The sequence below is a fragment of the Hylobates moloch genome, unplaced genomic scaffold (assembly GCF_009828535.3).
Source record: "Hylobates moloch isolate HMO894 unplaced genomic scaffold, HMol_V3 SCAFFOLD_3, whole genome shotgun sequence".
In the NCBI taxonomy this organism is placed as follows: domain Eukaryota; kingdom Metazoa; phylum Chordata; class Mammalia; order Primates; family Hylobatidae; genus Hylobates; species Hylobates moloch.
Window position 1 is genome coordinate 62,726,365 of NW_026652278.1, and position 14,392 is coordinate 62,740,756.

At 37.5% G+C, this 14,392-nt stretch overlaps 1 protein-coding gene across 1 annotated transcript in view; it reads right to left on the reverse strand.

Annotated features, from left to right (window-relative positions):
- The window catches only part of CTNNA3 (catenin alpha 3), a 1,859,096-nt gene that overhangs the window by 1,731,633 nt on the left and 113,071 nt on the right, over positions 1–14,392 (reverse strand). The window contains exon 4 of the mRNA XM_032138296.2: positions 13,027–13,193. Within this exon, the coding sequence (XP_031994187.1) occupies positions 13,027–13,193 (167 nt within the window). The remainder of the gene's footprint in view (positions 1–13,026; positions 13,194–14,392) is intronic.

Consider the following 14,392-nt stretch of genomic DNA (forward strand, 5'->3'; position numbering starts at 1 on the left):
GATAAATGGAAAAAGTTAGAAAAGTTAGTTCAACTCAATAGTCAAATTTCCCTTCATTTTTAGGAATAAGTACAACATTTCACTCCAAGGGCCAAAAAGTGGGAGCAAGATACCACGGAAGAGAAAGATGGGACAGGGAAAGAAGGTGAAAGAGAACTTACACCAGTTCTTGCCAAGTAATTTATGTCATATATCATTCAGTCTTCACAAAACCCTTTCAAGGTATTCAGAATAAGTTTTATTTTCCCTATAACTCAGAAGAAGAAACCAAAGCTCAGAGATTTTTAACTTTCCCAAAATCACCCAGCTAATCAACAACACAGCCAGGATTCAAGCAAGGTCTCCATGCTGCCAAAAGCCATGTTTTCTTCCCACAATGTCCTGACCCAGTAAGCAGAAGCCATCCAAACCTATTTTCTTCCAAATAAAATTGACCCTTAGAAATCCAGATGCCAAGGTGGGCATGGTGGCTGACGCCTGTAATCCCAGCACTTTGGGAGGCCAAGGTGGGCAGATCACCCAAGGTCAGGAGTTTGAGACCAGCCTGGCCAACATGGCAAAACAATCTCTTTACTAAAAATACAAAAAATTAGCCTGGCATGGTGGTGCACACCTGTAATCCCAGCTACTCAGGAGGCTGAGTCAGGAGAATCACTTGAACCTGGGAGGTGGAGGTTGCAGTGAGCTGAGACCACACCATTGCACTCCAGGTGTGCAAAAAGAGCAAATCTCTGTCTCAAAAAAAAAAAGGAAAAAAAGAAATCCAGATGCCAATAAAACAAGATGTGGAATCCTAAGAAGAACAAATAGTACAGAAAAGTTTGAAACACTTGAACAGTATCAAAGAGATAAACATTTTAACTTAAATTCCTATAAAAAATTATTTATAAACAATGGTGACAATAGAGCCAAAATACCTTTCCAAGTTTCTACAATTGATGAAGTATTGAAATATCAGCATTTTTTTCCTCTGTCCCCTATTACCTTTCATTTGGATCTGTTTTCCCCAAAAGAACACGTTTAAAAGTGCCATGTCAGGAATCCTTGATTATTTAATTTGGCAGTACTCGTCCATTTTGGGTTGCTCAGTGACCCATGTTTACACTAGTTGGTTGTCTCGGACTATGTCCTTGTAAATGTTCTATTGTAATTGCTTCTCCTGGGGCAGTCTCAGTGGAAAGAGTATAATTTAATAGAAATAAGAAAGCTTTACAAAATCAGGAAATATATAGATACATGCTATTAAAAGAGAGTAACATCTCATTTATCTGACATCTAAAAGGAAATATACTTCAACAGGATTGAAAAAAATCTATTATGTAGGAAAAATCATAAGAAGAAAAATAAGAGTAAGGCCACTTAAAAAAAATTGTGAGCTCAGAGGAATTCTTTAATGCTATGAAACAAAGAACAAAAACAGAAAGTGTAGCAGGAACTTGTATAAGTGTCAGGAGGGAAAAAAAAAAAAGTCCAGAAGCCTGAATGAAATAGTAAAGACGGGAGGAGAAGAAAGGCAGGCCTTGGTCCATTACATGCAAAATAAGGGCAAGAAATAAAAAGGCAGTCCTCTGTTTTGGGGGAAAAAAAGTGTGTGCCCAGGAGAAATTCATATCTTTAAAGTGGATACCCTCCTCCCACCAAAAATCTATGATAGATTATTATATGGTAGGATTGGGGAGGGTGGTGGCTGACTACAGAATTCTTCTTAGGAAGGGCACTACCTATACTGAAGAAAATACCTTAAGGAGTAATTTAAGGTGGGTAGCGATATCCTAAGGAAAGAAATAAGCAGGGGCCAAGTCAAGTGCTAGAGAGATAACTATCTTTACTGCATTCCAATGAACATAATTTAGAAGTTTGAGGGAAAGTAGCTAGAGAAAAAATGTGGAAGGGCAATTAGATGGAGTTCCTATCAATAAGATTTTGAAGATTTCGAACGTAGAAATTGAAGCCATTTAGAACATGTTGCAATATAGATATCCCTCCCTACCATCTTCCCATAAGTTTCTGTAAGGTTTACTATATTCATATATTCTGGCCTACTCTGGTAGGGTTGGAGAATGTGTGTATCTGCGTGTCTATTCATGCAAGGGGAAAAGGCCAACTCCAGATTCTGGGTGAACATAATGTAGAACAGAGACAGAAAGACAATCTATAAATGAAAATAATTCAGTGGAAGCAAAAGCTTGGAGACAGAGTTGACCCTAAAAATATGAGCTCCCAAGGAATTTGCAGAAATTTGGGGGAGAACATTATATTTGATAGGACACAGAATGAGGGTTTAAACTAATTATATTGAGATCCTAAGAGCAAGAAGAACCCAGCAACAAGTGGTTTTGCATCATAATTAAGCGGATTATAAGTAATTTGAAAAATGAAGGTCAGAACAAAAGAGAAAAGAAATAAAAGCAGGCAAGCAATGGTCACTTAGAACTCTTACTGGGTCATTAAAAAGTAAGTCATGCCAAACTAACTTCATTTCCTTTATAACTGGGATTACTAGACTGATAAATCCATAATGCCACAAACAATATATCTTGAGTTCAAGAAGGTCTTTCAAGAAGTGCTTGAACTACAGCTCCCAGAGTGAGCGGCACAGAAGATGGGTGATTTCTGCATTTCCATATGAGGTACCGGGTTCATCTCACTAGGGAGTGCCAAACAGTGGGTGCAGGATAGTCGGTGCAGTGCACTGTGCGCGATCCGAAGCAGGGCAAGGCATTGCCTCACTCGGGAAGCACAAGGGGTCAGGGAGTTCCCTTTCCTAGTCAAAGAAAGGGGTAACAGACGGCACCTGGAAAATCGGGTCAGTCCCACCCTAATACTGCGCTTTTCCAACAGGCTTGGAAAACGGCACACCAGGAGATTGTGTCCCGCACCTGTCTCGGAGGGTCCTATGCCCATGGAATCTCGCTGATTGCTAGCACAGCAGTCTGAGATCAAACTGCAAGGTGGCAGTGAGGCTGGGGGAGGGGCGCCCACCATTCCCCAGGCTTGCTTAGGTAAACGAAGCAGCCAGGAAGCTCGAACTGGGTGGAGCCCACCACAGCTCAAGGAGGCCTGCCTGCCTCTGTAGGCTCCACCTCTGGGGGCAGGGCACAGACAAACAAAAATTCAGCAGGAACCTCTGCAGACTTAAATGTCCCTGTCTGACAGATTTGAAGAGAGTAGTGGTTCTCCCAGCACGCAGCTGGAGATCTGAGAACGGGCAGACTGCCTCCTAAAGTGGGTCCCTGACCCCCAAGCAGCCTAACTGGGAGGCACCCCCAAGTAGGAACAGACTGACACCTCACTCAGCCAGGTACTCCTCTGAGACAAAACTTCCAGAGGAACGATCAGACAGTTGAATTTGTGGTTCATGAAAATACGCTGTTCTGCAGCCACGACTGCTGACACTCAGCCAAACAGGGTCTGGAGTGGACCTCTAGCAAACTCCAACAGACCTGCAGCTGAGGGTCCTGTCTGGTGGAAGGAAAACTAACAAACAGAAAGGACATCCACACCAAAAACCCATCTGTACATCACCATCATCAAAGACCAAAAGTAAATAAAACCACAAAGTTGGGGAAAAAACAGAGCAGAAAAACTGGAAACTCTAAAAAGCAGAGCACCTCTCCTCCTCCAAAGGAACGCAGTTCCTCACCAGCAACAGAACAAAGCTGGATGGAGAATGACTTTGACGAGTTGAGAGAAGAAGGCTTCAGATGATCAAACTACTCCGAGCTATGGGAGGAAATTCAAAACAATAGCAAAGAAGTTAAAAACTTTGAAAAAAAATTAGACAAATGGATAACTAGAATAACCAACGGAGAGAAGGGCTTAAAGGAGCTGATGGAGCTGAAAGCCAAGTTTTGAGAACTACTCGAAGATTGCAGAAGCCTCAGGAGCCGATGCAATCAACTGGAAGAAAGGGTATCAGTGATGGAAGATGAAATGAATGAAATGAAACGAGAAGGGAAGTTTAGAGAAAAAAGAATAAAAAGAAATGAACAAAGCCTCCAAGAAATCTGGGACTATGTGAAAAGACGAAACCTACGTCTGATTGGTGTACCTGAAAATGACGGGGAGAATGGAACCAAGTTGGAAAACACTCTGCAAGATATTATCCAGGAGAACTTCCCCAATCTAGCAAGGCAGGCCAACATTCAGATTCAGGAAATACAGAGAACGCCACAAAGATACTCCTCGAGAAGAGCAACTCCAAGACACATAATTGTCAGATTCACCAAAGTTGAAATGAAGGAAAAAATGTTAAGGGCGGCCAGAGAGAAAAGTCGGATTACCCACAAAGGGAAGCCCATCAGACTAACAGCTGATCTCTCAGCAGAAACTCTACAAGCCAGAAGAGAGTGGGGGCCGATATTCAACATTCTTAAAGAATTTTCAACCCAGAATTTCATATCCAGCCAAACTAAGCTTCATAAGTGAAGAAGAAATAAAATACTTTACAGACAAGCAAATGCTGAGTGGTTTTGTCACCACCAGGCTTGCCCTAAAAGAGCTCCTGAAGGGAGCACTAAACATGGAAAGGAACAACCGGTACCAGCCACTGCAAAAACATGCCAAATTCTAAAGACCATTGAGGCTAGGAAGAAACTGCATCAACTACCGAGCAAAATAACCAACTAACATCATAATGACAGGATCAAATTCACACATAACAACATTAACTTTAAATGTAAATGGGCTAAATGCTCCAATTAAGACACAGACTGGCAAACTGGATAAGGAGTCAAGACCCATCAGTGTGCTGTATTCAGAAAACCCATCTCACATGCAGAGACACACATAGACTCAAAATAAAGGGATGGAGGAAGATCTATCAAGCAAATGGAAAACAAAAAAAGGCAGGGGTTGCAATCTTAGTCTCTGATAAAATAGACTTTAAACCAACAAAGATCAAAAGAGACAAAGAAGGCCATTACATAATGGTAAAGGGATCAATTCAACAAGAAGAGCTATCTATCCTAAATATATATGCATCCAACACAGGAGCACGTAGATTCATAAAGCAAGTCCTGAGTGACCTACAAAGGGACTTAAACTCCCACACAATAATAATGGGAGATTTTAACACCCCACTTTCAACATTAGACGGATCAACAAGACAGAAAGTTAACAAGGATACCCAGGAATTGAACTCAGCTCTGCACAAAGTGGACCTAATAGACATCTACAGAACTCGCCACCCCAAATCAACAGAATATACATTTTTTTCAGCACCACACCACACCTATTCCAAAATTGACCACATAGTTGGAAGTAAAGCTCTCCTCCGCAAATGTAAAAGAACAGAAATTATAACAAACTGTCTCTCAGACCACAGTGCAATCAAACTAGAACTCAGGATTAAGAAACTCACTCAAAACCACTCAACTATATGGAAACTGAACAACCTGCTCCTGAATGACTATTGGGTACATAATGAAATGAAGGCAGAAATAAAGATGTTCTTTGAAACCAACGAGAACAAAGACACAACATACCAGAATCTCTGGGACACATTCAAAGCAGTGTGTAGAGGGAAATTTATAGCACTAAATGCCCACAAGAGAAAGCAGGAAAGATCCAAAATTGACACCCTAACATCACAATTAAAAGAACTAGAAAAGCAAGAGCAAACACATTCAAAAGCTAGCAGAAGGCTAGAAATAACTAAAATCAGAGCAGAACTGAAGGAAATAGAGACATAAAAAACCCTTCAAAAAATTAATGAATCCAGGAGCTGGTTTTTTGAAAAGATCAACAAAATTGATAGACCGCTAGCAAGACTAATAAAGAAGAAAAGAGAGAAGAATCAAATAGATGCAATAAAAAATGAAAAAGGGGTTATCACCACCGATCCCACAGAAATACAATCTACCATCAGAGAATACTACAAACACCTCTGTGCAAATAAACTAGAAAATCTAGAAGAAATGGATAAATTCCTCAACAAATACACCCTCCCAAGACTAAACCAGGAAGAAGTTGAATCTCTGAATAGACCAATAACAGGCTCTGAAATTGTGGCAATAATCAATAGCTTACAAACCAAAAAGAGTCCAGGACCTGATGGATTCACAGCCAAATTCTACCAGAGGTACAAGGAGGAACTGGTACCATTCCTTCTGAAACTATTCCAATCGATAGAAAAAGAGGGAATCCTCCCTAATACATTTTATGAGGCCAGCATCATCCTGATACCAAAGCCTGGCAGAGACATAACCAAAAAAGAGAATTTCAGACCAATATGCTTGATGAACATTGATGCAAAAATCCTCAATAAAATACTGGCAAACCGAATCCAGCAGCACATCAAAAAGCTTATCCACCATGATCAAGTAGGCTTCATCCCTGGGATGCAAGGCTGGTTCAACATAAGCAAATCAATAAATGTAATCCAGCATATAAACAGAACCAAAGACAAAAACCACATGATTATCTCAATAGATACAGAAAAGGCCTTTGACAAAATTCAACAACCCTTCATGCTAAAAACTCTCAATAAATTAGCTATTGATGGGATGTATCTCAAAATAATAAGAGCTATCTATGACAAACCCACAGCCAATATCATACTGAATGGGCAAAAACTAGAAGCATTCCCTTTGAAAACTGGCACAAGACAGGGATGCCCTCTCTCACCACTCCTATTCAATATAGTGCTGGAAGTTGTGGCCAGGGCAATCAGGCAGGAGAAGGAAATAAAGGCTATTCAATTAGGAAAAGAGGAAGTCAAATTGTCCCTATTTGCAGATGACATGATTGTATATCTAGAAAACTCCATTGTCTCAGCCCAAAATCTCCTTAAGCTGATTGGCAACTTTAGCAAAGTCTCAGGATACAAAATCAATGTACAAAAATCACAAGCATTCTTGTACACCAATCACAGACAAACAGAGAGCCAAATCATGAGTGAACTCCCATTCACAATTGCTTCAAAGAGAATAAAATATCTAGAAATCCAACTTACAAGGGATGTGAAGGACCTCTTCAAGGAGAACTACAAACCACTGCTCAATGAAATAAAAGAGGATACAAACAAATGGAAGAACATTCCATGCTCATGGGTTGGAAGAATCAATATCATGAAAATGGCCATACTGCCCAAGGTAATTTATAGATTCAATGCCACCCCCATCAAGCTACCAATGACTTTCTTCACAGAATTGGAAAAAACTACTTTAAAGTTCATATGGAACCAAAAAAGAGCCTGCATCACCAAGTCATTCCTAAGCCAAAAGAACAAAGCTGGAGGCATCACGCTACCTGACTTCAAACTATACTACAAGGCTACAGTAACCAAAACAGCATGGTACTGGTACCACAACAGAGACATAGATCAATGGAACAGAACAGAGCCCTCAGAAATAATGCCGCACATCTACAACTATCTGATCTTTGACAAACCTGACAAAAACAAGAAATGGGGAAAGGATTCCCTATTTAATAAATGGTGCTGGGAAAACTGGCTAGCCATATGTAGAAAGCTGAAACTGGATCCCTTCCTTACACCTTATACAAAAATTAATTCAGGATGGATTAAAGACTTACATGTTAGACCTAAAACCATAAAAACCCTAGAAGAAAACCTAGGACATAGGCACAGGCAAGGACTTCATGTCTAAAACACCAAAAGCAATGGCAACAAAAGCCAAAATTGACAAATGGGATCTAATTAAACTAAAGAGCTTCTGCACAGCAAAAGAAACTACCATCGGAGAGAACAGGAAACCTACAGAATGGGAGAAAATTTTTGCAACCTACTCATCTGAGAAAGGGCTAATATCCAGAATCTACAATGTACTCAAACAAATTTACAAGAAAAAAACAAACAACCCCATCAAAAAGTGGGCAAAGGACATGAACAGACACTTCTCAAAAGAAGACATTTATGCAGCCAAAAAACACATGCAAAAATGCTCATCATCACTGGCCATCAGAGAAATGCAAATCAAAACCACAATGAGATACCACCTCACACCAGTTAGAATGGTCATCATTAAAAAGTCGGGAAACAGCAGGTGCTGGAGAGGATATGGAGAAATAGGAACACTTTTACACTGTTGGTGGGACTGTAAACTAGTTCAACCATTGTGGAAGTCAGGGTGACGATTCCTCAGGGATCTAGAACTAGTAATACCATTTGACCCAGCCATCCCATTACTGCGTGTATACCCAAAGGACTATAAATCATGCTGCTATAAAGACACATGCACGTGTATGTTTATTGCAGCACTATTCACAATAGCAAAGACTTGGAACCAACCCAAACATCCAACGACAATAGACTGGATTAAGAAAATGTGGCACATATACACCATGGAATACTATGCAGCCATAAAAAATGATGAGTTCATGTCCTTTGTAGGGACATAGATGAAACTGGAAAACATCATTCTCAGTAAACTATCGCAAGGGCGAAAAACCAAACACTGCATGTTCTCACTCATAGGTGGGAATTGAACAATGAGAACTCATGGACACAGGAAGGGGAACATCACACTCCGGGGACTGTTGTGGGTTCGGGGGAGGGGGGAGGGACTGCATTAGGAGATATACCTAATGCTAAATGATGAGTTAATGGGTGCAGCAAACGAACATGGCACATGGATACATATGTAACAAACCTGCACATTGTGCACATGTACCCTAAAACCTAAAGTATAATAATAAAATAAAATAAAGAAGTGCTTGAAAATGAAATAAAGAAGCATGGTTTATACAGCAGCCCAATGAAGCAAGCTTGAAGCTCATTTCAACAACTTTACTCATCAAAGCGTGTTTATATTTGATTGCTATTATCTAAAAGAAAGATATAATACTGTTTTCCATGTCATTAAACATTTTTTCATGAATAAATTTGAAAATGATATCAGGTTAGGAAAGGAAGGCAAAATCGAGAGCCAAAGGATCTTGATGGACTGTAACAAAAAGCTAGAATTAATAAGATAAAGTTCAATGAATATAAATGTAACTTCTACCTTTACATAATTAAAAAAAAAGACTAGTATCAGAGGAGGAAGACCTGGATTAGGAGTAGTTTGAGCTCAGAGAGTTGGAGGTTGTAATTGCTTTCAAAATCAATATGAACCAACAACATGACAAGGCTACTGTGATAGGTAAGATCATGTTAAACATTAAATCAGGGATGTAATTGTCCATTTATATCATGGAATGTTCACATCAGAGAGTTTGTTTTGATTTCAAGACATTGATTTCAACATTTTATGGAAGTTACCTACAATCTAGAATGCATAGAAAAGGATTTACAGAGATGATTTGGGGGACTTCTATTTCTTGTAATGGCAAATTAGAAATTCAGTCTGATCCTCTGCTGAAGGAAACAAATAAGGTTTGATGATAAAACAATTCATCTTAAAAACATCAAAGAGCTAATAAGGCAGTGAGAAATTTCCTGAAATGGGTTTCAGAAGAGGTGATGTTCAGTATCCAATCAAAAATAGCCATTCACATTATAAGACAAGACACCATGAGTAAAAGCAAGGAAAATGATAGCAGAAGCAGGCACCCAAGGAGTCCAAACACTGGAGTTCTCAAACCGTGAAGATCAGACAGTTCTGCTCACCATGTCGAGTAGATCAAAATAAAGACTGAAAATTTCAGCAGGAAACTAAAAGCCATACAAAGAAATGTAGGCCAATTTGAAAAATATATAGAAATTCCGTGGTATTTAGAGTGGTCTGAAACTACCATATAAGGAACATCTAAAAGTCAAAAAATTTTTAGCCTAGAAAAGGGGAGACATAGGTAAGTCCTAAGAGTAATCATCAGTTATTTGAAAAGAGCCTTTTCTATTGCCTTGATTCTGTGTTGCCCCAGAAAGCAAAACTAGATGCACTGTTTGAAATAGCAGGGAGGCAGTTTTAAGCTCAGTTTGAGAAATTTGTCTCCAACAATTAGAAATGTCCAAAATCAGCTTCACTGTCTCAGAAAATTGAAATTGTTATCACTGTTAGTGATCATCTATTGTTAGCCAGTTGCATATGTTGCATATTATCAGAGAGTCTATCTCAGGTAAAAAACTAAACTGTAAGGGCACTGAAGTTTCTCCACTATGATTCTTTTGATTCCAAGTAGAAGCTAATATTGTCATAAACATTATTAGAAAAATTCCAAACTGATATTTCCCAAAGTATGGTTTCAGAAAGTTCCAGGATTAATATACTATGGAAGAGTTCTGGGGTCAAAAACATTTGGGAAATTCTGAGTTAAGCAGAGTTAAACAGGCTTCTTTGTGGAAATATTTCTCAACAATTTTAATGCACTAATGTGCATCAAAACATTCATGGGAATTTCTGTGTGCAGCATTGATCATTACAAAAAGAAACAACTTTTTTCCTGTTCCATATTTTCAAGACATGCTCTACAGAATACTTTTGGGGAAATGTTGGGCTAAATAATTCTAATCCTGATGACCTCAAAAACAATTTAGTGTTCTTCATTCTACATGAAGTCTTGAAAGAATTGAGTTGATAATATGATTCATATATAAACTTTTCATGAGGATGAAACCATGAAAAACTATCACGATTTACCACAAAAGATGTTCCCTTCTCTTTGATAAGATGCCACTTCCTTTTTCATAACATATCATTGTTTTACTATACATACTTATATGTGACATATAATCCAGTTGAAATTCAGACTCTAACGAGGCACCAAGCGTGACAGAGGATGGTTAGAATTTAAAACACCTTCTGGTATACCTAACTTACTTTAATAACTGGTTATAGGTCCATGAATTTGCCTAAACTTTTAAAAGCTATTTGTAGTTAAAGCTGTTCTAACCATTAGAGTAGTAAGTTCCAAAAGTTTTAATTCTTTCCTGTGGCCTTGAGCAAGTTACTTAAATTCAATGTGCCTCAGCTTTCTCATTTGTTAAATAGAAATCATGATCATAGGGCTGTTGTAAGAACTGAATTAAAGGAAATAATCCAGCACAGTGCTTGGCACATTATAAAAACCCAATAAATATTACCTATAATTTTTACTGCAAGAGGTACTTTGCTTTTGTTTGATCTACAATGCCATCCTGCTTCATTTGCATGGTATGATGTATATGAATTACCTACCTCCGTGCCTACCTCCTAGTGGACACTCAGTTAAAATGGTAGTGAAGGTGGTTTTATTCTTTATATACAGTTACCTCCTAATTGGTTATGAAGGTGGTAGTTTTCACCTTACAAAAGCCCTGCATTCTGTCCTATCTCAACAAATCTAGAGTCTAAAACAGGAATTATTGGGTCATTGGAACTAGGAATTACCTGCCACTTAATCTTTTGTACCCATTTCTTGCTTACAGCATTTGTTAGTGTCTGTATTCAAATATCAGACAAATGAATCTCAGAAATGTTCAGTAATTTGTGGTTATTAAACAAACCAAGAAGCAAGTAACAGAAACCTTTGCTCAATTATGTCACCTACAAATCCACTAGTAAACAGCTGCTGGTGATGAGAATAATTCCCTTTCCTAAAAAGCTACTTAAACTAAAAAAAAAAAAGATTGAATTGCTCTTTTTACTGTAATAAAACTATCAATTCAGTAATTTGTCTATGGTTACTCAACAAACCAAGAAGCAAGTAACAGAAACCTTTGCTCAATTATATCACCTACAAATCTTCTAGTAAACAGCTGCTGGTGATGAGAGCAACTCCCTTTCCTAAAAAGCTACTTAAACTAAAATAAAAAAAAAAAGTATTGAATTGCTGTTTTTACAGTAATAAAACTACCAAAAGAAAAAAATGAAAGTACACAGAGAGGGTCACTCTAGCATTAAAATAAGCAATAGTGAATACAAGAAAGATGTGGCCGGGCGCATTGGCTCACACCTGTAATCCCAGCACTGTGGGAGCCAAGGTGGGAGGATCACAAGGTCAGGAGTTCGAGACCAGCCTGGCCAACATAGTGAAACCCCATCTCTACTAAAAATAAATAATACAAAAAATTAGCCAGGCATGGTGGTGTGTGCCTATAATCCCAGCTATTCGGGAGGCTAAGGCCGGAGAATTGTATGAACCCAGAAGGCAGAGATTGCAGTGAGCCGAGATCACCATTGCACTCCAACCCGGGTGACAGTGCAAGACTGTGTCTCAAAAAAAAAAAGAAAGAGAGAGAGAGAGAGAAAGAAAGAAAGAAAGAAAGGGAAAAGAAAGATGCAAAGAAAGGTTTAGCTTAGCAGTTAGAGAAAATGATTTTGACAAGAAGGTTAATCAAATAAGACCATTGTTTGCTTAATAGAATAGTTATATTAAAATCACAGACACTTTATGAAAATGCAGATGTATTTATAGACAGAGTATAAGGGTCCTATTTCAAGCAGAAAATACAACAGATATAAAAAGAGTTCTTTGCAACCTTTTCATCTGAACGCTACTAATGATTTGGTCAAACTCTGAAAACAGGCTTTAATAAAATTCTACTAAAAATGTGCTAAGTGGGTTTGTCTGACAAAATAAAGCATTCAGGATATCTTGCTAACTTTATATTCTCCTAGTTAATATACATGATTTACTTATATTAAATACATGTCTACATTTTCCTAATGGATTACTACAGACATCACAGACTACCTGTAAACATGCACTCTTTATCCTGAATCAAGAGGACATGGCAAAGTAGAATTCATTTACAAACCAGGATAAATTTCCAAATGTCTTAAACTTTAAGGTTTCTATTTCTCAAGTTATTTATACTCATATGTTTATTATATTATCTATATAATTGTTATTTATTTATAGAGAGCATAGTTATTTAAATGATCAAAAGTCTAGAACTTTTCCTAGCCATTTCCTTATAAGCAAGCCATCTTCTGTTTAATTTCCCATTGGCTTTAGAACTAACTCTGGCTTCCTTATTTTGAGGTATACATTAGTCTTCACAACTCAGTCTAGTCTGCTTCTGAAGGGGTGATGTTAAGAAATGAGAGTGAAGCCAAGATGCACTAGGATAGATGCCAGGTTCAGAGAATGAAATTAGAAGTGAAGACAATGCCAAGGTAAACTAAGCCATCTTTTACTTACAGCTGACACATGTTGCAAGAGGCACATGACATCAATCATGTCCGCAAGGATAAGGAGTCTTGTCACTGCAGCCAGCAAGGCACGGGCAGCTTGAACCACAGCCTCCCTTTTTGGGAGAAAACAGGGGTCATCTGTAAATCTCTCAGCTGATACTTTCAGAGCTTCACCTGAAAAATACAATCCCAAATAAGTTATACTTTAAGTTTCAACTATGCCTATTTCAGAATTTATCAGCTAACCTAATTCCAAGTAAATTCCAAGACTAAGCATAATATAAAAATATTGTCAGTTGACAATTTTCTCTTTCAATAAACAATGCAGTTTCAAATTAACATTTGTTTTTCACAAATATTTTGGAATTAAGAAGCATGATTTCATTTTCCTGCAAGAAAGTTGTGCTCAACTGACTAGGAACATCTGGTAAAATTGCTGTCAACTTCTGCATTTGCTGAATCTCGTTTCTTGTAAAAGGTTTCATTACTAAAGCTTCAATCATAAACAATTCTGCTTATAAAAACAAGGTAAATCTTTATTGAGTTACTTTCCAACTCAATGGATGTTAGAAAAGAGGTAGTCTTTAAGATAATAAGACTGCAGCTCTCTGATAAAAGTTTAACATAGGCAAATTTATTCTAAACTATCAATATAATGAGTAAACTATATCCTAAATTTAGTCACAGAAATCATACTTCATAGTGCATAATTGTTAGAGAATATTGTGTCCACTATTTTTAATGCCTTTTCATTTGAAATATATTTTATTATAAAAGAAATATGTATTCTTTCATTGTTTTAAGTTCCCAGTTCAAAAGGGTATAAAATGAAAATATTTAATAAAAATCTCTCTTTACTCTCATCCAATAACATAATTGGTAATTACCACAATCCACTATTTTTTAAGTTTTTAAATCTAAACTTGTTTTTATTATAAAAGTACTATAATATGTGTCCATTACTTTTAAATAATTTACTACACTAAAGAACATCAAGTAAAAATTTTAAAAGCCTCCAAACTAATCCCCCAAAGCACCAACTATTCAGCTCTTGTATATCTGTCCAGAAATTTTTCCATGAATGTATGATTTATGTGTATAAGTATATATAGATACATATATATATTTTATATATTTTTTATATGTTATAAGAAGAAAAGATAGAAATCTAGAGCCTTTAACAAGTAGTATCCTACTAGAGAGATTTTCTATAATTTCTTCTTTTTGCTTATCAATTTATTTTCCTTTCATACTGGGAAACAGATGACCAGGAGGCAATATAGCACAGTAATTAACAATGTGTACTCTGGAGCCAGACTGCTTCAATGTCTCTGTCCTAGTATCTTAATCAAGTCACTTAACATCATTACTCT